Source organism: Cicer arietinum, chromosome 4, assembly GCF_000331145.2.
Source record: "Cicer arietinum cultivar CDC Frontier isolate Library 1 chromosome 4, Cicar.CDCFrontier_v2.0, whole genome shotgun sequence".
NCBI classification, from domain to species: domain Eukaryota; kingdom Viridiplantae; phylum Streptophyta; class Magnoliopsida; order Fabales; family Fabaceae; genus Cicer; species Cicer arietinum.
In genome coordinates, this window is record NC_021163.2 from 60,848,078 (window position 1) to 60,871,223 (window position 23,146).

Below are 23,146 nucleotides of genomic sequence, written 5' to 3' on the forward strand. Positions count from 1 at the left end.
TACAAACAAAGATTGTTATGAGTTACCAAATGTAATGATTGATACCAAATTCAAAATTCAAGAGAACAAAATATGACTTGCAAATCCATCAACAATCCCAAATTTGTTCATGGTCAATGCCATTGGCATAACTCAATTCCAGTAAATGTAATTGTCCCCGGTGCAACAAATGGGAAACAAGAACAAAACCAGAACCCTTGGAATGAGGAAAATTGAAAAAGATTGGACATATCCTCCATAGTTGGAAGACTGATTGCTGACAGTATATTGAGATTCATAATGGAGACATAAACAAAATGTTCAATCATTAATTTACCAGAAAAATGAACTAATATAAAGGACATTTAAACCATATTCTGTAATACAAAAAGCTATTTAGGTGAATAAACATAAGCATTTAAAAGAAATCAATAGTTTAGAAGCTTCATTGTAAGGAAGATTCTAGTATGCCAGATTTAGAGATTAATAATGTGCAAATATTAGACTCCTAAATACGAATTAAAACGGTGTTCTTAACTATTCAGAGCACTAACAGTCCAATACAATACAAACCCTGTCTAATCTTAGTGACTGTATGAGCTGGTAACATTTTTCATAAATAAGAAACAAGTCATGCCTCAAGAGGTCTTTTGTGACCATTACAACATGCTAACATCACCAAATTCTTAACTTCCTCAAAGACATGCTACCAAAAAAGAAAGAACTGGAGCATCAACCAAAATTTAGACCCCCGCCTGAGTACTCCACTTCCTGAAGATACGAAAAAGTTAAGTCATGAGCCCATAAAGCATAGAAACCAAAGGAAATTGCATTGCAATTCATGAAAATCATAAAAGGAAAATTGACAAATAGGATGAAGTAGGAGAGATGCCAACAAGTCATAGATTTTTTTAGTGGATAAAACCAGTTTTAGATCCATTTTCAAAATCAATAATCATTTCTGAAATTAAGTGGTCACAAGTTCATACAGTAAACTTAAAGCATGTGTTTGGGTTTTGACAATAATCTAACAGCATTGCACCAATTCTTTATTGCGGCATATGTTCTTTTATACACCAAATGACTGTGGTTCATCTATCATTATTCCGATATCAACACCATAGAAATAAATGACTTGGAAGCATTACTTTGCAATTAATGTTACCAATTTCTTTTTTTACAGTATGTTAACAGTTTCATTTCAATAAAGCAAAACTGATTAATCATAGCATTCAAGTACTGTTTCCCAAATTTACTATGCAACATCTAATGCCCGATGCAAGTATAGAAAGTACAAGACAACACAGTCAATTCTATACCAGTAAGAGGAAATGTACTTAGGAAAGATAGGACGAGTATTAGGCTCCATAATATCTAAAGGAGTTCCAATGGATGCCAAGAAAGTTTATTCAAATAGTGGCCAGTGCCCAAATCAGTAAAGGCTTTGCATCAGGTGGCAACCCAACACCTATGCCATTTCCTAAGGTTATTTAGGAGGACTTGAACATAGATTTTATTGTAGCACTTGTAGGTATAAAGGATATAATGTAATTTCAGTGGGTGGTGACAAAGTCAGCAAATATGGCCACTTTACTGGCCCAAGCACCTGTAATTAGCTCACTTCATTGCAGATGCTTTTACATGGAGACATTTTGCTAACATGCCATCCCTACTTCTATTGTGCATGATCGGACCCCATCTTGAAGAGCAACCAAAGGCCTGGTATGAGGTTCTATATTGGAGAAAATACTGGTATAACCAGTTTCAAGAGTGCAGAAAACTGCTCTCTTGCTAAGGTTGCAATGGAACCCCCCTCCTTCCAACTCTATTACCTACATAAGCTCAGATCCACCCTAAATATCATGTATACTGTTATTTTTCCTATTTATTCTGCTTTCATTTTGGTTCAATGGCAGGACAGGCCTGCAAAAAATGCTACTTTGTAGGACAGACTTGCTATTTATGACCAGTTTCCGAACTTTAACCTTGAGGACAAGATTGGATCTTTAGCAGAGGTATTGTTAGGAACAGGCTTCAGCAACTTATACATGAACCAATGATCACAGACAGTAAGTGGGTTTTAGTTAACACAATAGCTTGCAGCAGTGGTTAGTTAGGTAGGAGTCAGAGTTTAAATAGCATGAGTCATCCAAAATAGAGATGGTTGGCATAGTAGCCAGTTAACCGGTATTATCTCCCTTGTATATCAGAATAAGAGAAATAATGAACCTCGTCTCCATCTTTGACCATCAATTTGACAGTATGAGATAACGATAAGATAATAACTACTTATCAAATTGAACTCAGACTTATAAATCATGTAGCTGCAACTCAATAGAATAAAGCAACAAAGTGTAGAATTCATTCATTTAATCAAGAAGAGGTACTAGAAAATGCTCCAGGGTTTTGTCATAACACCTTGAAGCCAGCAAGATAATGTGTCAACAGAGTGTCAAACCTTTTAATTATCGTTTTAAGAAGACTCAAATTTATTATAAAACAAATAAAAGTGTATCATGCACTTAATATATTAAAAAAAAATCTAACCAGAGCAGGTGGTAAGGATGACACCCAGTCTGATGTGTGGGTTGGAAGCAGTCCCATCGCATTGAGCTGTAGAAGAGAACAGTCACATATGAATATGGGGAAAGTTAATAAGTACATGGGCTAAAACCATAAGCAATTTAACCCAAGTATCCAACAAAATGAAGCAAAACTGTAAGTTTTGAGGTAAAAACCATGTATATATACCTAGGCTTGTAAACCACTACTAGAATCTGGTGCTTACCAATTTTTTCAGAGTTAACTTGAGAACTCATACAAGCAATTTAACTCGTAAATACTTACAAAAATAACAAAGAAACTACAGGAAATTTAACTCATATTTGATTACATATATTACCTTCCAAACACCTAGTGCCAAGCCTCCCAGATTGAGGGCCATGAACAACAACTTAGGCCCAAGAAGCTCCACTTTACTGTCTTTGTAAGGTTCAAACACTGCAAAAAAAAGAAAAAACAAATAATAATGATGATAAGCAAACATGAACAATCTCAGAACAAACTGAACCATGTAGACTGAAGAAGACAACAAGTTACTCCAAAACTAATTGCATGGTTGGCAAAGCTCTTTTTAAATGGGGGGAGTTAATCGCTTTTTGTTTTTAATTCAAAAGCCTCTTTGGATCCCAGAAGCTTATGATCAAGGTTTCCAGCTGCGGTTGCAGTTGCATTTCAATTTTTCAAATTGCAGACAAATGTGATTAATGTGTCCACAATTCAAGTTGCACAGGCCTTAAAACCCTTATATTGCAAAGCACAATTTAAAATCACGTGTTTGATTAAAATTTAAAAGCTGTTTTGAAAACAAAATAATTCATTCAAACACACAATTACATATCTTATCAGATCAACTCCTTATAAGTCACAATAAACCAACAGACAATTTTAGGTGTTCAAATCTCTATGAAGTTGGAACACCAGAAATTGTGGTTAATAAAATTCAAATTCATGGTTAATATAGTTCAGTTGATCTTGAGCTGTTTCTACACCTCATTAGCCTTCAAAGAAAGTGCTGTTGATAGTCCTTTCAAAAAAATAGTTTGGTTGATAGTTAAGTAGTTATCCAATCTTGATATACTCATCAACCAGTTATTAATTGTATTAACCATTTAGAAAGGTTTCGAATATAAGTCCCAAATTGATGTTCAAATAACAATTATGTTTATATAACCTAGCTCAAATAAGATAACAATTATTGAAAGGACATGGAGAGAGAGAGAAACCGTACTTTTTCCAACACTTTGTAAGGCACTTATGGGCTGCCAAAGAGCTGAGAAGGTAATACCAATGCTAAACAAATGAACAGTACTACCAGCCATCCACATCATGAACCCCATCATTAACAAATTCTTAAAAGGGGCTTGTGCAACTTCCCAAGCTTTCTGTTTCCAACATAGAATTAATAAATTAAAAACAGAAATTACAGAATTTATGTCCTTAAACAAGGCCGATGTTTCATCCACAAATAGACCAATGCTCAAGAGTCACCTAAAACTTTACAACAATCAAAAACCGTCCTAAAAAATATAAGCTAACGATTCTCTTGGACTTTACAATTGAGACAATGACTTGATCCTTCCATAAAAATAAGGGAAAACCAGTGTAGTTCTCAAAACTCAACTAGTTGAACCAACCAATCAAATCACTCAGTTGAAAAGATGAGAAGAGTCACTAACATATACTTCTGATTCAACGTTAGAGTTTCGGGTGATTTTTAAACACAAGAGTACCTAAAAGTCATCTAAAACCTTAAGAATAACCAATCCTTAACTAAGACTTTTGTGTTGACCTCAGAGTTTCGAGTGATTTTTAAGCATCAATTATACCACTATTGATAATCATCCACTGCGGATTTTGCCTCTTTACCATAACTTGGAAAAAGAAAAATTAAGTATAAAAAAAGTGAACCTGAGCTTTCCAGTTGGATTCAGCATCCTTCTTTTGGCGACTAAGCGATGAATCATCCTACAAAATAAAATTTTGAGTTAACATTTGTAATTGTGAAAAAGGTTAATTGAGAAATTTGGAATGAAACGAATTGAAAAAGAAACCTGATCGAGGGAAGCGCGTGAGAAACCAGGAGGATCGAGAATATCGCGAGAAGTAGAATTATCGGAGAAATCAACGGCCCATCTTCGTCCCAAGGATCCGATCACAGCCTTCCCTTTATCCATTGAATTGAATTATCTGTGTAGCTGTGAAGACGAGCACACAGCGAGGGTTTATTCAGATCGCGGAATTCACAGTCACGTTAAACTGTGAAACACAAATTTATAACACCATGATGTTAATTACACGACAGCTATAAATACAAAAGAGGCGAACTATTCTAATTAATATGTTAACCCATAATTAAAAAATCAGTTTAATTGTCTCAAAATAAGATGTGTTTATAAGTATAATTTTTTTTTTATCACTTTGATTTCTAAGAAAATATATCCTTATTAATTTGGAGTTCGGTTAAGATAGTAAAATATGACTTAAAATTATTTAATTATTAATTTAATTAAAATTCTCTTAAATAATTTGTTGTTATTTAAAATTTATTAACTATTTAATTAAAAATAATTATTTTTTATGAGTAAAGATTTTTTTATATTCAACTCTTTTATAAGAAATTTAGGAATTTTTATAAGAAATTTAAAAAAACATCAGAAATACTGCTTTTATTTTCTAAGTTATTTTCTAAAATACCCTTTTTTTAAAATATATTGTCTTTTATAGGATCACATAAATCTCATTCTAACTTCTGACTTTCTAACATATAACTTTTTATTGAACAAAAAAAAGACATAATTTTTTATTTATGTTAGGGACTCGTCCTTGAGTCGAGATACAACTTCCCTAATTGGCTTTATTGTTTTTTATTTACTTTTTAAAATGAAGAAGGGTGACATCATTGAGATGCAACTTTAAAATAGTACTAATATTGAAATTAATTAAAAAATGACGTTAACATAATTAATAATACAAATTTAAAATAAATGGATAAATAAAAATTATTTATAAAATTACAATTATTTTTGTGTGTTCTAGTTATGCATTGAGAGATTTCCTTACTATACAGAGAAGGTCGGTGGTGACTCGACATCAGACATGTTTGTTCTTGTGCTTTATCTATGGTTGGTTGTTCTTGAAATTGTGCTTTATCTATGGTTGGCTGTTCTTGAAATGGTGTAGCGATCAATATTAATCAAGCCATTATTTCCAAACTGTGGTGCTAAAGAACTAGCATCATCTGACCCAATGTAATATATATCAACCACCAAATGATGGTATACTATTATTGTGAGAGTACATATTTTCAAAAAACACTCCTAGTTTTAGTGACAACACTTGTCCCCTCTTCACTCATTCACAAAGTGACCATACTCCACTTAGATTTTGAAAATTCACTCACTTTTAAATAGTTTGTAGTTAATAGCGAGTGAATTTATAAAAGATAGTTGATAAGGAATAAACTAACCAAATATTTATAAAGTTGTGGGAGAATGATTGTTAACAACAAACTCATTTTAATCACACAATCTTATATGATTAAAGTTATCTGCAATAATCTAACGGTTTAGTTTTATATATAAAACTATATCGTTAGTAATTCAAAGTTCTTGCAGAGAGGTAAATAAAATAACGAAAATTGTACGAAACAAAGATGCAATAAACAATGATGTATAATTTTAACTGTTACTAACATTTGCATAAAGTATAATCACATGCAGTTTACCAGATTGGAATCGCTAATGTGATATCATTTTTCATCCTAGCTTGATCATCATTTTTTTGTAACTTGTGATAATTGAATTTTGTAATAAATTTGAATTTAGTAACTTGTGATAATTGAATTTTTGTAATAAATTTGAATTTAGTGAAATATTATTAAAACTTAATTACATTGATTAGAAAAATGTTATTAATTGAACAAATAAACTAACATTAGAAAGTGATTCCATGTCGGGGAACAACAGTTCCAAATAGAAACAGCTAACATATGGCTAGAGAGACACCTAGTATTTGGATTCATGTTTTTTTCTCATTTATAAGACTCTCAAGGTAAAACAAAATGTCCTACGGCAATTATATGTCACACAAGCGTAGTACATAGAAAGCTGGTAACAGCATGCAAGTTAAATGTCAGTCTTAAGATTACTGAACTAACGATGCTTCTCAAATGAACTGAAAATTTTCAAGGAAACAAAAAAACTAAGAAGAAAACAGCCAAAATTATTATTTTTATTAATTATTAATTTCAAATGAGTAACTAAACATTGATATGAAAATGGTGGCATTTTTACTAGTGATACACCACCTTCTCTGCCTTTTACATTTTTCACAAAATACTTGTTTGAAAAAATAGCCGCACTGTTGGTCAAGCTGTACAAGAATAATCTAGTAATAACCTTCTTTGTCTTACTAGATCGTGAAGGTCATGAACAATCTTGAACACGGCATCTGGTCTAGCTTGCCTCAGTGCATTTTGAGACATTGTTTTTAGTTCGTCGGCTTTTGGACCAAACCAGTCTGCAACAATTGTTGCTATCTCTTTAGGCGATTTAGAGTACTTTCCACATCCATTTTCAACTACATAGGGAACATTGCCGGCTTCCTGAAATCAAAGGAACTTCTGTAAGCTCACCAATTTTTATCATGAACGAAAAGATCAGTGAAAATATTTACTTGTGACGGTGTCCTCAACTACCAACAATCAAAACTAAAACTAGACCCTACAACAACATAATATGAGTTTCTACCCCCTCTACCCTCACTACTAAAAGCATGCATGATAGACCAATTTAAAGTACATATTTATCAATATTGCTACTCATTTTGTTTTTCAAGGAATGTTCACAGGTTTCCTTATTTGAAGGTGGTCCTGCCTGCCGAGGGTTTGTTCCACTCACAGTTTCTGTGGTGGATTTTTTTTCCGCAGAAATTTGAACCTAGAAAGAACCTCTCATACTTTGAGAAAGATTCCAATTCATGCTTCCATTTATGGAAACTAAAAAACTATTTCATGTGTCATGTAACTAATTTCTAGTAGCTAAAATATACCAATTATGTTACAAACCTCAGCCTCAAACTTAGTTACAACAATTAGCCACGATTGAGCAAGCTAACTTGTTCAAAATAATACAAAATAATGACAAGGTCGAGAAATCGTGAAATGAGAACCACATTACCTGCCCGGCAATGTAATCATTCAAAATAATAGGTAGGCCTCGAATCATGGCCTCTGCAATTGTCCCTGGGCCTGCCTACAAAAGCAAAAAACAAATCCACCAATACTCAATAGCTATCATCATAACCTAGGTAAGAAAAAGTAAGTCACGACAGCAAGATCATACCTTTGTAATAATGCAATCACAGGCACCCATGCATTCCTCAATTTTAGTAACAAACCCCTTGACCTACACCATGGATAAAAACAATATAAATTAGGGGCTTCCATATCAACATATTACATCCCCCACCCCAAACCAATAAATTTTTGATTAAAAATATACACAATAAATCTTCTGCCTTGGTTCATATGGAAAGAAAAACTGTCAAAACATGCATATACTAGTACATGTCAGTCATCATTGACTACTGATAAAAACTTAAAGTTTAAGCATATAGAGTAGTAAGTAACTAAGATAGAGGAAGTAAAAACACACCCACTACACACACTTCAAGCGTATCAATACCTTCACAGGAATCTTCCAGTCAATAGAACTGAGTTTGTTAGCAAGCTTCTTATTGCGACCACAGATCACAAGGATCTGGCCAGTGGGAACCCCCTCGTCATTTAATAAATCACCGAGTGCCCGAGCAGTGGCCTCAATGGGACCCATGCCTTCACCTCCCCCTATCAATAATACAGCAGGAAGATCCTCATCCATTCCTAATTCCTTCCTCAGCTCATCCTATGAAAAAAATTTACAGAAGCTCAACAAAGTCAACATCACTTGATTTCAAGAAATTTAAATGCAAAAAAAGAAAACATGAACTAATTATGAGCATAGCTGGTCCCATGCTCGAGAAAAAAGAGGAAGGTTGTGAAAGATAGTCAGCAGACAAAAAGTGAAAGTAGATACCAATCAAACCCCTAGTGTACTGATCAATAAGGTTTATCTTAGTGAGTGGAATGATGCCTGCCTATGCAACAACTAGTTTCGAGCCTACCATCATCATGTACACTAACCTAATAAGTAATAATACAATACCTAACTGCAGCCATTAGTTAAAGAATCTGAACCCATAATAAACATCAAAGAAATAAATTGTAGTATTGAACCATTCAAACTTTGATTATTGAGAGAAAAACTGCTATTATTAACTTTTCTATATGCATACGAAGGAAGAAGTTAAGGGTAAAATAAGTTGAACTCTGCTGTGGTTCATCATGAACCATCATGTTTTACTAATTAACAACAACAACCAAGCCTTATATCACTAGGTGAGGTCGGCTCATATAAACCCCCACTTTTTCTCTCATTCCTCAGGCTCCTACTCTCTCCCACTTCTTACGCCCCACACTTTCTCTGTTTCACCTCCATGTCCCATCATGATGGGTTTGTGTGCTTCAAAGATTTCTCGCATAGAATGAAGCTGCTGCAGATGTTTGATGAGTGCTGTTAATTTGAAGATGACAAAGGGTCATGTATGTTGCAAGCAACTGACACAAGGAGAGATATGCAAAGGGAGCAAAAGCAACTTGCTAGATTACTGGAAGCATAAGAAGGGAATACAGAAAAAGGAGAAATAGGAAACGAAAGAGGACAGTGTGTTTAGAGAGAAACAATTTGTAATTTCTGAAACATCGAATACCCCCAAAATAATAATAATAATAATAATAAAATAAAAAATTGAAAATTGAGACTGGATCATGAAAGAGGACGGTGTGTTTAAGAGAGACAACAAATTGTAATTTCTGAAACATTGCAGACCCCCAAAATAATAATAATAAAATCGCAAATCGAGACTGGATCACAAAGGAGAAGGTCCATACTAGAATTTTCGGTAAAATCATGGCCAAGATTGTAGTTGACAGGCCCCTTGGCATATTGAAGGCTAGTGACATATAAATGACTATAACTTGCGAGTAATAATCCAAAAACCAAACAATTAAACAACGAATTGAGAGACTTGAGAATTCTTATTATCCTATCTCACTGTATCAAACAAAATAGAAAGGGTCATTTGGGAATGATAAATATACTACCACTGCATACTGTATTCCAAATCCAGAATTGATGATCAACTACTAGTCGTCCAATCAAGCCATAGTTATATGAAGTTAAGAACATGACATACCTTCGGCCGAACAGGCTTAATAAAGGAAGGTCTAACAGGTAGGCCATAAATCTTTATTTGGGATTGTTCAAGACCGGCTTTTTGTGCCCTTTTTGCAACATCTGTAGTTGGACAATAGCATCTAGTTACAAGCTTGTGAAACCTAAAAATTACAAGAAATAAAATGTCAAATTTAGACTATTGGTAAGATTTCTAAAAAGAAAATACTTAACCAGAACTAAACTAACCATGTTGGATGGCAAGTGCTCAAATCTGTAATAACTGTGGTAAAAACAATCTTCTTTAAAAGGCCCCTTGACCTCAAAATACGAAGTGGAACGTGTTGCATTAGTGGATGCACGCTGATTATTATATCAGGTTGATACTTCATTAACCCTTTAGCAACTTCACTGTAAAAACAGATAGGATATACTTAACCTCTGACAATTGATTTTATACTTTATCTGAGAAGAACTAGCATAAATAAAATTAGTTTCTACAACTAGAAAAATCATTATCTGCAACAACACCAATCAGAGGGCAACAGTTTGAGAATGTATGCAATTTATATAGGTAGTGCTCAAATATCAAATTAGAACTGTGCTGAAATATTGCCGAATTACCATGTTGCCTTTTTTATTGTAATGAACCATGTATTGTATAATCGTGGTTAAGACCCAAAAATCTATGCATATTGCACATGAACAAAAATAAACATATGATGTATTAGATACAAGATACTAGTTTATCTCCACCACTGGAAATCCAGTCCATAACAACACTGAAACTTTTCCAAGATAACATTTATATATTAATCAAATTATCCAAAGGTAACTAATAACTTAAACAACAGGGTGAATGCTAGACGGTCTAGACCAGTATATGGAAATGACTTTCATGCGTGAGTCACTTCATGAATGTATCAGTTATTCGCGACAGAAGATACTAATTTATTTATTTTTATTTTCTCATTGAACTTATTTGACAAGAAACAACAGTAGCAACTGCTATGTGAAGAAGTAAAACAAAACCTCACCGAGCTATGAATGTTGAAGTTGCGGCGAAATTGGACTGATGAACTAGACGTGGAGCAGTTCCATAATAGGTCATCTTCCACAATGGTCCATGTTTCACCAAAAAGCTATAGCTCCTGGGCAATTGATTGAATGGCCAAGGTGTGTGTTCAGACCACAAATCAGTAACAAACACCTGCATAGCATAAACTCTAAACTGTAAACAAAACCCAACAAAAAAAAACACGAATGCTCGCACACAATCTCACACACACACACACACAAGTTTATTTCCTCCACAGTAACATTCCAGCAAGTAAATAAAGAAATTGATTCTAAAATTACCATTCACATGCAATTCAGAATTCATTATCATTCATAAAATAATCATCAATTTACAAAAGTAAAAAACTAGTACCAAGTTGACCCCTTTTGGCTACTGGTTTTACAAATGAAAGAACTAACTAAAATATCAAATAATAGTCATAAATATGCCTGCACGTGGTACATGTAGAAAGCATATTAAACATATCATGTAACATAAGAATTTATGTCATAGATCATCATATGTATACTTTGTCTAATTAGTTTGTGCAGAATCTACCATCTTCGAGTGTAGGAGCAGCTTATATAGTGTAAGTACTTCTGTAAGTGTGCATTTATAAGCAACTTACTGAATAAGGGTTCATTTCAATGAGTTCATTTGAACTAATGACATACTCAAAAATTCGAATAAATTTGTGTAAGTATTTTTAGAGCCTATAAAAACTACTTTTAAAATGTACGTAAACTATTTTTACCTTATTCGAATAAACTCTTCAAGATAGCTTACAAAAATTAATTTTAACCTTATATAGAAACAGTTTAAGCTCATTGCTCAATTGATAAACTGTTCATTAAAATCTTTACATAAACGCAGCCTAAAAAAGTGTTCTAATTGCTCTAAAAACAAAAGTGCCATGTTTTATTCTTCTCACTGCACACTTCTGATCGAATGTCCCGGTGTCAGTTCCAATGTTGAACACTAATTCAGTGTCTGACATCATAACAACATTGACCCCTTGATTACAATTAATTCATTTTCTCAAAGTATTACTGGTGTATGTGTCAAGTCAATATATGTGCTTCACATCTCATTACAAAATTATCAATAAAATTAATTAATTAATTAAACTAATAAAAAAAGAACCTGGTATTCGTCGCCATATTCTTCATAGAAAGCAGCTTTAATAGCTTCAGCAGAAGCACGATGACCACCACCAGTATCACTCATCAAAATCAAAACTTTTTTAGGTTTCTCACGATCACCACCATTCAATTTCAACCCATCATCTTCCACAATAGTACCATTCCCGTTCCCTCCAACACCGTTACCATCCCCCTCACCGTTACCGTTATAACCATCATTACCGTCCCCGTTACCAATTTGCAACGAAGCAAACCCGATCGGAATCCTCTCACAGTGAAACCTAACAGCTCTGTTAAAATCGTGAAAAATGTTCCTGAACTTGTACCCTCCACCAGCCTTCAAACTCAACGAAACGGTGCGTTTTGCTCCACGCGCTACGTTGTTGAAGTACAAGAAATTGGAGATTGGCGAACAAGCTTCGGAAGTTAAGTTTAGAAACGACGACGTATCGATGTTGAAACGCCCAATTTGGGAACCTAAATCGAGAACCGCACTGGGTTCTTTAGTAACACCTGCGGTGGGGTTAAACATAATCACAACTCAATTTTTATAAATAATATAATAATTAATGTGTTAATGTGTGAGTGAGGATAATGAGGTTGGTTGTGGAAAAGTTGTTAAGGTTGGGAGTGAAGTGAGTTCATCGGAGAAAAATATGCTAATGTTTGTTTAATTGTTTGGTTCAGAGGTTTTATATAAGGTTTGAGCTACGAGGTGAATTGAATTGAATACACTAAAAGCAATTTGAAGAGACGAGTTTGCGGGTGTTTGGGTTTTTAATGTAGTTGGGTTGGGTTGGTTTTTTTTAAGTGAATTGGGTTTTAGTTTTTGTTACTATGATGACTAATTTGACTTCATTGTATGGTACTACCGGCCAAGGGTTTTTTTGTCTGGGTCCCACAACCGACCCAGTTCAGATTGAGTCAACCAATGAGTCGTTGCCACGTCACTCCGTGAAAATTGAAGTGCTTTTCAACGCAGGAGGAGCTTTCAAGGTTTTTTTTTTAAGTTGATTCTCCGACTTTGAAGTTTTAAACTTTGAAAACTTTCTTCAAGAGTACGAGGTTTTAGAAGAAGAAAAAAATGCACGAATATTTTAAGCGGGGAGTTTTGTTGTTTTATGTACTTTGAGGCATTTTAAAATTTTTTAGAGACAATTGTTAAATGCTACTGGAGAAATTAGTTTCTGCATTAAAATATATATATTAATATTATATCTAAAAATAATCATTTGTAATCTTAGGATAAACTTTATTTGTATGTTTTTACTACATCGTCTCAATTACAAACACCTTTAATACTTTTTAAGATATGTCAAGTAAAAATATGTAGTGTTTTTATGGATCTGGACTAAATTACAAGTTTTTGAGATTTTTGGATCTGTCCTCCATTAAAAAAATTAATTCTATAGACTTAATATTCTTTTTATAAAAGAACATAACTCTTAAAAAAAATCTGTAAAAAAAACTCAAAATTTATGATATTGAAGTCTATTAATAATTTATTAGATTGAATTTGTGAAATCCACTATACCAAATATGAACAAGAAGAAATTAAGTTCTTAAAAGCAACATACTTATTCGGTTATCCAATAGAAGAACATTAAAAAAATGAAAGAAGAACAATATAAACTATACTTTGTCAAAGAAAACAATATAATTGTTTATTTACTATAAGGATTTGATTATCCTTTTCCATGTTCCGTCCAACTAAACGCATTATAAATTCTAATGCACTTTTTTTTTTTTACATAGATCAGATTATAGTAGCATAAGATTAGAAACAAGATGCTAAATTTGCTAGGCACCCTCCATGTGATTTGCATGTCTAGCACATAGGAATATGCATAAAATTTCAGAATTGCATACTATAGTACATAGTACATAATGTATAGAAATAGACAACTCACGACTCTTGATTAAATTCCGGCCAAAAGAAAAAACCTCATTCCATGTATGTTGGGATTGGAAGTTGAAACAGTCCACCCAAATTAATTTCAAGTCCACACGTTGCCACTCAATAAAACCAAAAAATGTGAATAACATGCATTTACCTTTACGATAATAAATAATGTAAAGCAACACAAGGATATTCTCACGTTGTTGCTTCTTAATTAGCCACATTAGTACATCACATGCTATTTTCAAAAGCAATAATGTCAATATTGTGCTGCACTTGCCGTCCAATTTAATTGTTGTAATTCTTAAAATATATTAAAAATATATAACATTATATATTATTAATAAAATTTTAAAGTAAAATAACGATGATACATATTTTAAATAGATTATTGTAACCACAAGGATGAGTTCAAGTAATTATTTAATATGATTCATCACTGATGGTTGGCCTTAACTTAAAAACCATTAGACTTTCACCGAAGTAGTGCAGATAAAACACACACAAAATAACGATTGTTTTAAGACTAGTATTAATTTTGAATTCGCCATGACCTTTCTTAGTAGGGATTGCAAAAAAATTCAAAAAACTAGGGGAGACAATATATATCAAACCTATCGGATACCTCACAAAAATTAAGAAAATATAAAGATAAGTCGGGTCAAATTTTGATAAACTTATATTGTGAATCAATCAAAAAAATTCAAATAGAATAGGTTTAATTGCAATTCATGCATTGTTTTTACCGATATATAGAATTGATCCTTCTATTTTAAAATTAAAAAAATTATAACTAAAAAATTACAATTTGATATATATTAAATGATGTAGCTTATGAATAGATGATATTGAATAATTAATATCCACTAAATTACAATAAAATCATCAAAAAACATCAATTTGAAATTATAAAATTATTCATTTTTGTAATTTAATTAAAAACATATAAATATTAATACATTTAGATAGTTCTATATCATAAAATTATATGTCACGTCATTTTAATTATATCACATCACCATTTTTTAGTTAAAAAATTTGATGGAAATACCAAAATTGTCAAACTTTAAAATAAATAGACCAATTTCGTTATTGAGTAAAAATAAATAGAGTAAAACTGCAAGTAAGTCAATAGAATAAAAATTATATTGATCTCAACCTGGTGATGAGTAAGTTAGTTTAAGTCATTTGGATAAGAGCTAACAAAGTTTTTGAAATTCCAAAAAAGTTATTAAATGGGTTTTATTCCACAAATGTTTAACACTTACACTAAAATTTAGCACTTCAAATTTCAGCATATCCAAATGAAAGCAATGCATAATAACATCCATGGAACATTTTATCAAATGGGTGGAACTGGTTTTCCCGGTGAGCGAGCGACATGAGTCGATCTCTCTCCATAGATAGAACCATCAAACAATACCTTTATTTCGTTTCACATAAAATAACAAGAACCGATAAACAAGTAAGGGTCGTACTAACAAGTGTCTTAAGTTTTTTGTTGACACGCTAAAAAGTTAACAAGTAGGGTTGTTAAATACCTAGTAGTACTGAATTACTGATATTGAAATTGTTACCTATCCATATAACAATTAAAACTATATAGTACTCTATCTCTATCTAGATCTTTGTCCATTATCATCCCAACCCACTAACTTCTCTGTTTATATCCCCATTATATCAATATGTGACTTATCGAGCTGCAAATTTGTTACTATCCAGGAATTATCATGTTGATCTGATTGTAATTGTAAATGAACATGTTTCCCTAAAAAGTGTTTGGAAGAACCTTCAGTATCAATGTAGAATAAGTATAGCATGATTCAAATAAGTTCTGATCAAATATTGACCAACTATCGCTACATCTTATAAGAAAAATAATAATCAATAGGCAGCACACAGTTCTATTTGTACAACATTACAAGTCTACAGTATATATCTTTGAAAACCCTGATAATTGGACTTAAACTGCAACTTACATGATTCTTAGAATGTCTTGGAAAGCAGTTCAATTGCTTTGGACTATAGCTGAGAAGAGTAGTTTGTTGAGATCTCCAGAATCAGAATCGTGTGTTTCATTTCCTGCATCAAAACACATTCACAGAGACAGTTATTTACTGCATTTCTGAAATATAGAAATGCTACTACACATGGTAATTATCTAAGATTATATTCTGATAAATCACTATGCGTAGAGGTGAAAAATATGAGAAAGGATGTAAAAAAGCCACCAACAAGAGTGGTCTTTTAAGATAGTGAAATTGATTCAATTAACAGCCAGTAAATTTTGCTAATCTAAGAATAATGATTTAAATGTCAATTAAATATGGTTTTCAAATGTACTGCTTGTGCATGGAAAATTGGCAAACATAAAAAGTCCTTGAAAATACCCACCTGTTCTTGATCTTACTTGATCTGTCCATTCATCAATCACCTGCACAATCAGTTAAAATTGTTTTAAAAACCCTTGCAATTACAGCTAGGTTCTACTTGATTGACTATATGAAAAGTTGAGAGATACAAAAATTAGGATAAAAATCAATTTACAACTGCTTGGTATAACAGAAAATGAGAAGATGAAAAAACAAAATATATTCTTTTCCACTTTGAGCCAATACTTTACTTGATCATGTATTAATGCATCCCCTGTATTCTATCTTCTCCTTTCCCACTTTCTACCATCTAAAAACCAGTGTTGTTAAGTAGGAGCAGCGCTATTTGAACAAACCACTATTTTATGCGATCTGAGATTGACAATATTGCTCAAAACTAATAGGGACTTGGGTATTATGGGATGCTCGACTCTCACATCGAGTAGTAAGGGAAATACGGGAGAGTATTTAAGTAGCCAATTCCCCCTTGATAGCTAGCTTTTAAGGAAGGGTTCTTAAAGTATTTTGAAACTTATCAATTAGTAGAAAAGCTGGTTGCCGGTGGCTCGAAAATGGCTATTGACCGAGAAGGCCGAGAAAAGCATCGTAGAGTGCAATTGCCGGGACGTCGGCTTTCATGAGTGGTGCTATGTTAGGTACTTTGGACATTATGAGGTGCCAAAATCTCAAATCAACTGGTATGAGATGCTTGGTGGAGTATTAAAATGGCTTGTCTCTTCCCCTTGATAGCTAACTTATAAGTGACGGTTCGCTAATTACTTGAATACTTATCAAAAACCAACAGGACATTTCATTATGTAGGCAAAGCAATATGAAAAGGTACCCGAGGACATTCTATACTAGCGTAAGTACTTCTATCTTGAAATGCCACCTGGAAAATGGCAACCTTTGAGAATAGCAAAAGATTCATGCATAAATTACCATCACTCTTCACTTTTATTTTTTCCATAATAGAAGAGGCTGCATCTTGATATTGAATGTTAAACTTTGTCTTCAATATGCCTCCTTTCTCATTTGGAGGCTTGTGTATGACATATATACCGACTGATGAAAATCCCGAAAAAAGAGGTTGTAAACGGTTGCAAGTTGTTGTCACTGCCATTGCCTTAAAAGCCGAGTTAACAACAGCTGTGGTGACCATGGAAACTGTCTCTGTTAAGGGTTGGCATAGAGTTTCGCTAGAATGTAACTCTTCTCTAGCTGTTGATGTTGATGCCTTCAAAAACTCAGAGCATTCCTTGGTAGCATAAGAATAGATGGGGAAATGCTTTGAAGCTTTGTAAGCAGATGGAGTTGTTTTCCACATCTAGAAGAACTTTTACTTAAAGGAATTTGCATCCAAGTTTTATTTTAGATTACTTTTACTTCCTTTTTCAGATTTCATCGTTTTTTATTCTTCCATGGGTATTGGCTTATGTCCCCTCATATTTGTTCTTTTTTCTCTTTATTTCAATAAGTTAGTGGTATGACGCAAATGATTGGTAGATTTTTCTGTGTCAACCTAGTTGGGATCATTCTTCCTACATTGATGCCATTGCATTCAATCTTTTACTTATGCATACATGAATGAGCAAAAGCACTATGAAATGTCGCAACAAAACAAAAACAATTCAACTATAGGAAACCATGATTTCATCTGCTTAAAGCTACTGAAATGCCACAACAAAACAAAAACACCATGAAAAGTTATGCATACTTGAATGAGCAAAGGCACTATGACACAAACAAACAAACACACAAACACAATAACCTGTTTGAAGTTAGTGAATGCAGCATCATCTTCACCGGTAAAAGGGATGCCAACAGATGATTGCATACGCTGCAACAAATTTCTATTCTCAACCAGAACTCTCTGAGCTTTATCAATCAAATCCTGCACAATTCAATCACCAAACACTACTTCAAAGCTTGCCTTGTATGAAGCACTAACACAAAACATCATACACGACACTAATACACAAACATCAATAATAATTTAAGAATATAAAAGTGATTAAACGTAATCAAATGTGCCAGTGTTAGACAATGTCGGACACCATACACTACTTCAATAAAAAGTGTCAGTGCATCTATCTAAATTATTACAAAAACACTTTGTAGCAATTGAAATCCAAATCTACTAAAGAACCCACTAAAATGCATTTGATAATAATAAGACTTAATTGCACTTTTGGTCCTCAATTTTGTCACATTTGCGAAAATAGTCTCTCCATTTTAGATTCGAACTTTTTGGTCTCTCCATTGTCACATTTGTTGCAGTTTCCATCCCAACCTACATTTCTTATCCAAAAAAATGGGGATTTATAGCCTCAATTGTAAATTTTAAGAGAAAAATTAACTTGTAAGGCAAAAAATTGCCATTTTATAGGCTAAATAAAAATCACTGACTAAGTGCATGTCCATTAAATAATAATTAATAATAATAATAATAAAAATAAAAACCTGCTTGGCAGCAAGAAGCTCGTGGCACTGCCCCTTCAAGGTTGAAATATCTTCTTGAACCTTTTTGATCCTAGACACAAGCTTCATAGGGTTTGCCTGCATAAAACCCAATTTACAAAGCTTTTTCATAAAACCCAATTTACAGTTTCTAAGTACAAAAAAGAATCAATAAATGAATTGAAGAAGAAAGAATGAAAATGCATGAAAAAGGTAGTGCTTACATTGTCAGGGTAAATCTGTTGATACTCCTTTTCGAGACGATGGTGAATCATAGAAAGATCGTGATTGGCTTTTGTGAATAGGTTTACAACTCCGTCTGTTGCTTCATGATATTGATGCCCCATTTTTCGCTTTCTTCTCTCTCTCTCTCTTCAACCTTCAAATTGCAACAGAGCCAACAAAATTTCAAATTTCCAAAAAAAAGATGTTCTTTTTTGGAGGTAGATTTTTATTTAAATAATTAAAGGAAGCAATCATTTTAATCTTAAAAAATAATATTCAAATTAATTTTTTTAGAGTTGTACAAAGGGGATAGATTAGTCCATTCATTCACTTTAATATAAATTTAACCCGGTGTTTTTTTTTTATTAAAGTGTAAGTTATAATAATTGATGTTTCAATCGTCTAATGTAGAATATATTGTTTCTACATTAATTTTTCTCTTATAAAGAGACTTTGCTTTGGTACAATCAATAATTTAGTCGATAATTTATTTAAACAATATTATATAAGTATTATTTATTTTATTTCTTTAGACTTTAAATATTTTTCTTTAGCTTCTTCAAACGGTCACCATTAAAACATTTCTCAACTTTCTTACTATTGAGGTTTTTGAGTATTGTTATACCTCTTTAGATGAAAAAATTGTTATCATTACCAAACTAATTTACATCAATTCTAATTTGTATATAAATTGACATAAAATTTATTTTTAGGATTCTAACTCTCATTGAGAGAATATTAGATTCAAAATCTTATATTAATTTAAGTGTATCAAGCAATTTGAGTAATTTACTTCAATTCTAATCACTCTCTACTAAGAGGATTTTTCATTTATTCTTTTATTCTTGTGTATTATAGGGTTTTACATTATCGGAAATCATTTTAGAAACAATTTTTCAGAACAACTTTAGTATTTGGCAGCATGTGTTGTGCCATTAAAGCTTCCTACAACTTGTACTTTCTGAATTTTGGTTGCACTTGCATACTAGTTGTTTATGTTTTTAGGTAAAGTTATTAAGCTCTAGAATTTGTAAACCCTTTTTGCTTGAATTATTTGTCTAGTGTCTAGTCTTTGGTGCTATTTGTACTCTTTTTTCTGCTTCTTGTATTGAGTCTGAGTATCCCTTACTACATTTTCAATCATTATATATCCATATTTTTCCTTTCAAAATATATATAGCACATCATTATTTTGGGTGAACTGAAATATCCTCAAAATGGACAACAACCTAGCACAAAGTACCTAATGTATGCATTTGTGCCGTTAATATTATCTTGGTTTTTACCATAATCAAACACACAAAAATGAGAAGATAATATTAGTATAAGTATAGAAAAGAGGAAAAACCGTGGAGAGTTTATCATCCAAAAATATAAATTTATCATTAAAGTTATATGAGAATTTGCGTAAAACTTGAAAGAGAAAAAAAGATTTTGCCAATTTTCCTTAAGTAATTGTATGTTTAAAAATTTGAAGCGTTGTGCCTGATGACCTTATGGGTTCTCTATGAGGTTGGTTTTTAAGTTGTCCATGCCATGAAGTGGAATTTTGTTGAGGCTAGAATCAAGTTCCCTGATTTAGGAATAATAAATTTGCTGATGGAATTTGAACAGGTCATAAATTTTTAATTTTGATAGAGATTAATATCATAGCAGCAGATAATGTAATAGGAAATTTGAGAGTTCATGAGAAAATTTCTTTTTATTAACAATTTCCTTTATTGGGCTCATGTTTTAGGCCTATATTGGTTGTTTTGTCAAGCAATTAAGCGGTTTGCCATTTAATTATTTCAGTTGCTATTTTTTTTTAATTAGTTAAAATTGTATGCATTTAAGATTTAAAATTAATGTTGTAATTAGTGGTGTGTAGAACATTTATTAAAATTGCACAGTTGTAATTTTTTTAATAAAAAAATTGTTTGAAAAAAATATGGGAGTATTACTTGCTAAATGCGATTAATGATAATAATCCTTAAAGTCTTGTGTACTTTTATATAAAAGAGATTTGATTTGTATATAATGTAAATTTGTATACATTCGTCTTGTATCAGTTAGTTTATCCTCCATCAACGATCAAACAAAGTCTTAGTATTAAATGTTCAGTTACGCAAAATAGATGATATTTGATCGCAGCATATTCATATGTTAAAAAATAATACAATTGTGTCGACAAAATATACAGCGACTTAGATCTTATTATATATATATACAAACTTTCATATCTACATATGCAAATACTTATGGGTATGCAATTTGTATGCGTAACTACTACAATCTACAATTATGTTTTTTTTTTTTTAAAATAAACTTAACTATCACTTTGAAAGTTTAATCTATTGAGTTCAGCAAACACAAATAATAGTTCTTAAATAGGGAGTCATGAGTTGGTTTGAGGAGTTGGAGCGACAAAAATGACATATTCAACTCATTTCTCTAACAAAATTAACAACTAATTATTAATATTGACTATTTTCAAAAACAATAATAGTTTTTTTTTTACTAAAACCAATATTCATCCATTCAAATTGTTAAAATTTGTATCAATTGAAAACAATACAATTCAAAGTAGCTAAAACCAAAAAGATAAATTTGCAAACAAAAGTTACTATACTCTGGTATTTCCAATCACATAACATTATATTGTGCTCATGCAAAATTATGACACTATAGTAAACCATCCTTGTATAGTAACCCTACCATTTTATTTGAATTCAGAAGAGTAAATAATTGTACTATTTTTTTAATCGATGAAGTTCATTAGGTTGAGTTTCAAGGTTTGTTGTAGACAGACATGGAGTTGGATAGAATTACTTGCTTACCAGATCATGTAATAGACCAGATTCTCTGACACTTGTCAATTAAAGAAGTAGGGAACAAGTGTTTTAAGCAGCAAATGGAGGTACAAATGGTCCACACTACCAGACCTTGTGTTTGATATACAATGTGTCTCTGATGTAGCTTCCTAAGACCCTTTAGTTATTGAGAGAAAGTTTCTGAGAATTATTGATCATGTACTTTTACTTCATTCTGGGCAAATCAACAAGTCCAAGCTATCCGACTCCGATTATGATCTCATTAATGTGAATTCTATGACTGATATTGTTCGGTAGAATCTTCATCTAATCTTAAAGAGTATGAAAGAGCTTGTGTTGGACTTTTGAACAGGGCAATAGTATAAGGTACCTTGGTGCTTATTCTCTTGTCAAAGTTTGCTTCACTTAAAACTAAACAATTGTGTGCTTAAACCTCCAACAGCATTTGAAGGCTTCAGGAACTTGAAAAGTCTTGATCTGGGTCAGGTTACTATGGCTCAAGATGTTTTTGAAAACTTAGCATCCGGCTGCCCTCTACTTGAAAAAATAATATTCATGCACCTAATCTCAATATTTTAAAAATAGACAGTACATTTGAGGGTATTAGCTTTGACCACACTCTCCAATTAGTTCATGTATGCATTTATTTAAGTTTTTATTTGAACTCTGAAAGCAATCAAAGTAGACTGCAAGGATGTTCTAGCAATTTGCTCGAATTTCTCATTCATCTACCGCATTTACAGAGCCTGGTGATTGATACCTATTTTTTAAAGGTATAATGCTCAAGCATATTAATGTTGAATTTGATTGGAGTAACTCGCCTAATGCTGTTAGTAATAAAAACATTATTGTATTCTGATTCGAGTCATTCTTCTGTTTAGCTTCAGTATTTGGTTGCAGATGTTGTGCCAGTAAAGTTTCCCCCTACACCCTGTATCAATTTTAGATACCTTGGCTATGCATAAACTTCAATGATTTGGAGTAAATTTCGGCTGCTCTTAACTTGCTCAAAAGCTTACCTAATATTCGAAAATGTGGAATGTGTGAGTAATCATTAAGTTTGGCTTGACTTTGCTTTCCTTTCTCGTTTGTGAATGCACTTGCACATCATGTTTTTGTTTTTATGTAAAGTTTATTAAGCACTAGAATTTGCAAACTTTTTTGCTTTAAGCATTTGCCTAGTGTGTAGTCTTTGAAAGTTTGTTTCTAAGACTTGTTGTACATGTGAGTTACAATTGTTAACATAAGTTATGAATCAACTGCAATTTAGACGTAGTTATTTTAATAATTAGTGTAGTAGTGTCCTATAATACCTCATTTTCCATATTTATCGCTGTTTGTTGCCTTCAGAGTTTTAAAATG

General features: G+C 32.3%; 3 protein-coding genes across 3 annotated transcripts; all 3 read right to left on the reverse strand.

The window, feature by feature from the left end:
- Positions 1–396: 396 nt before the first annotated feature.
- Positions 397–4,821, reverse strand: LOC101510379 (uncharacterized). The gene is made up of 6 exons (XM_004498762.4): positions 4,593–4,821; positions 4,450–4,506; positions 3,770–3,923; positions 2,882–2,979; positions 2,527–2,592; positions 397–750 (listed from the first exon to the last, which is right to left on the reverse strand). Exons 1-6 carry the CDS (start codon positions 4,713–4,715, stop codon positions 712–714), a joined length of 537 nt encoding a protein of 178 aa, XP_004498819.1. The 5' UTR covers positions 4,716–4,821; the 3' UTR covers positions 397–711.
- Positions 4,822–6,742: 1,921 nt separating this feature from the next.
- On the reverse strand, positions 6,743–12,761 carry LOC101510704 (probable monogalactosyldiacylglycerol synthase, chloroplastic). The gene is made up of 8 exons (XM_004498763.4): positions 12,016–12,761; positions 10,850–11,022; positions 10,062–10,223; positions 9,835–9,976; positions 8,226–8,444; positions 7,884–7,946; positions 7,719–7,793; positions 6,743–7,144 (listed from the first exon to the last, which is right to left on the reverse strand). Exons 1-8 carry the CDS (start codon positions 12,544–12,546, stop codon positions 6,908–6,910), a joined length of 1,602 nt encoding a protein of 533 aa, XP_004498820.1. The 5' UTR covers positions 12,547–12,761; the 3' UTR covers positions 6,743–6,907.
- Positions 12,762–15,683: 2,922 nt separating this feature from the next.
- LOC101511028 (uncharacterized) lies at positions 15,684–19,178 on the reverse strand. Its single transcript, XM_004498764.4, has 5 exons — positions 18,971–19,178; positions 18,750–18,845; positions 18,058–18,180; positions 16,309–16,348; positions 15,684–15,996 (listed from the first exon to the last, which is right to left on the reverse strand). The coding sequence occupies exons 1-5, from the start codon at positions 19,091–19,093 to the stop codon at positions 15,923–15,925; spliced, it is 456 nt and encodes a 151-aa protein (XP_004498821.1). The 5' UTR covers positions 19,094–19,178; the 3' UTR covers positions 15,684–15,922.
- Between the last annotated feature and the right edge of the window lie 3,968 nt (positions 19,179–23,146).

Coding starts and splice junctions, on each gene's coding strand:
- LOC101510704 (XM_004498763.4), bottom strand. CDS start 12,546: ATGTTTAACCCCACCGCAGGTGTTACTAAAGAACCCAGTGCGGTTCTC. Junction 8,445..9,834: donor TTAAGCCTGTTCGGCCGAAG/GTATGTCATGTT, acceptor TTTTTTTCATAG/GATGAGCTGAGGAAGGAATT. Junction 7,794..7,883: donor GTGATTGCATTATTACAAAG/GTATGATCTTGC, acceptor TTGCTTTTGTAG/GCAGGCCCAGGGACAATTGC.
- LOC101511028 (XM_004498764.4), bottom strand. CDS start 19,093: ATGGGGCATCAATATCATGAAGCAACAGACGGAGTTGTAAACCTATTC. Junction 18,846..18,970: donor AACAGATTTACCCTGACAAT/GTAAGCACTACC, acceptor GGTTTTATGCAG/GCAAACCCTATGAAGCTTGT. Junction 16,349..18,057: donor CATTCACTAACTTCAAACAG/GTTATTGTGTTT, acceptor CTGATTGTGCAG/GTGATTGATGAATGGACAGA.
- LOC101510379 (XM_004498762.4), bottom strand. CDS start 4,715: ATGGATAAAGGGAAGGCTGTGATCGGATCCTTGGGACGAAGATGGGCC. Junction 2,980..3,769: donor CTTACAAAGTGTTGGAAAAA/GTACGGTTTCTC, acceptor TTTTTTTTGCAG/TGTTTGAACCTTACAAAGAC. Junction 751..2,526: donor CATCCTTACCACCTGCTCTG/GTTAGATTTTTT, acceptor TCGTATCTTCAG/GAAGTGGAGTACTCAGGCGG.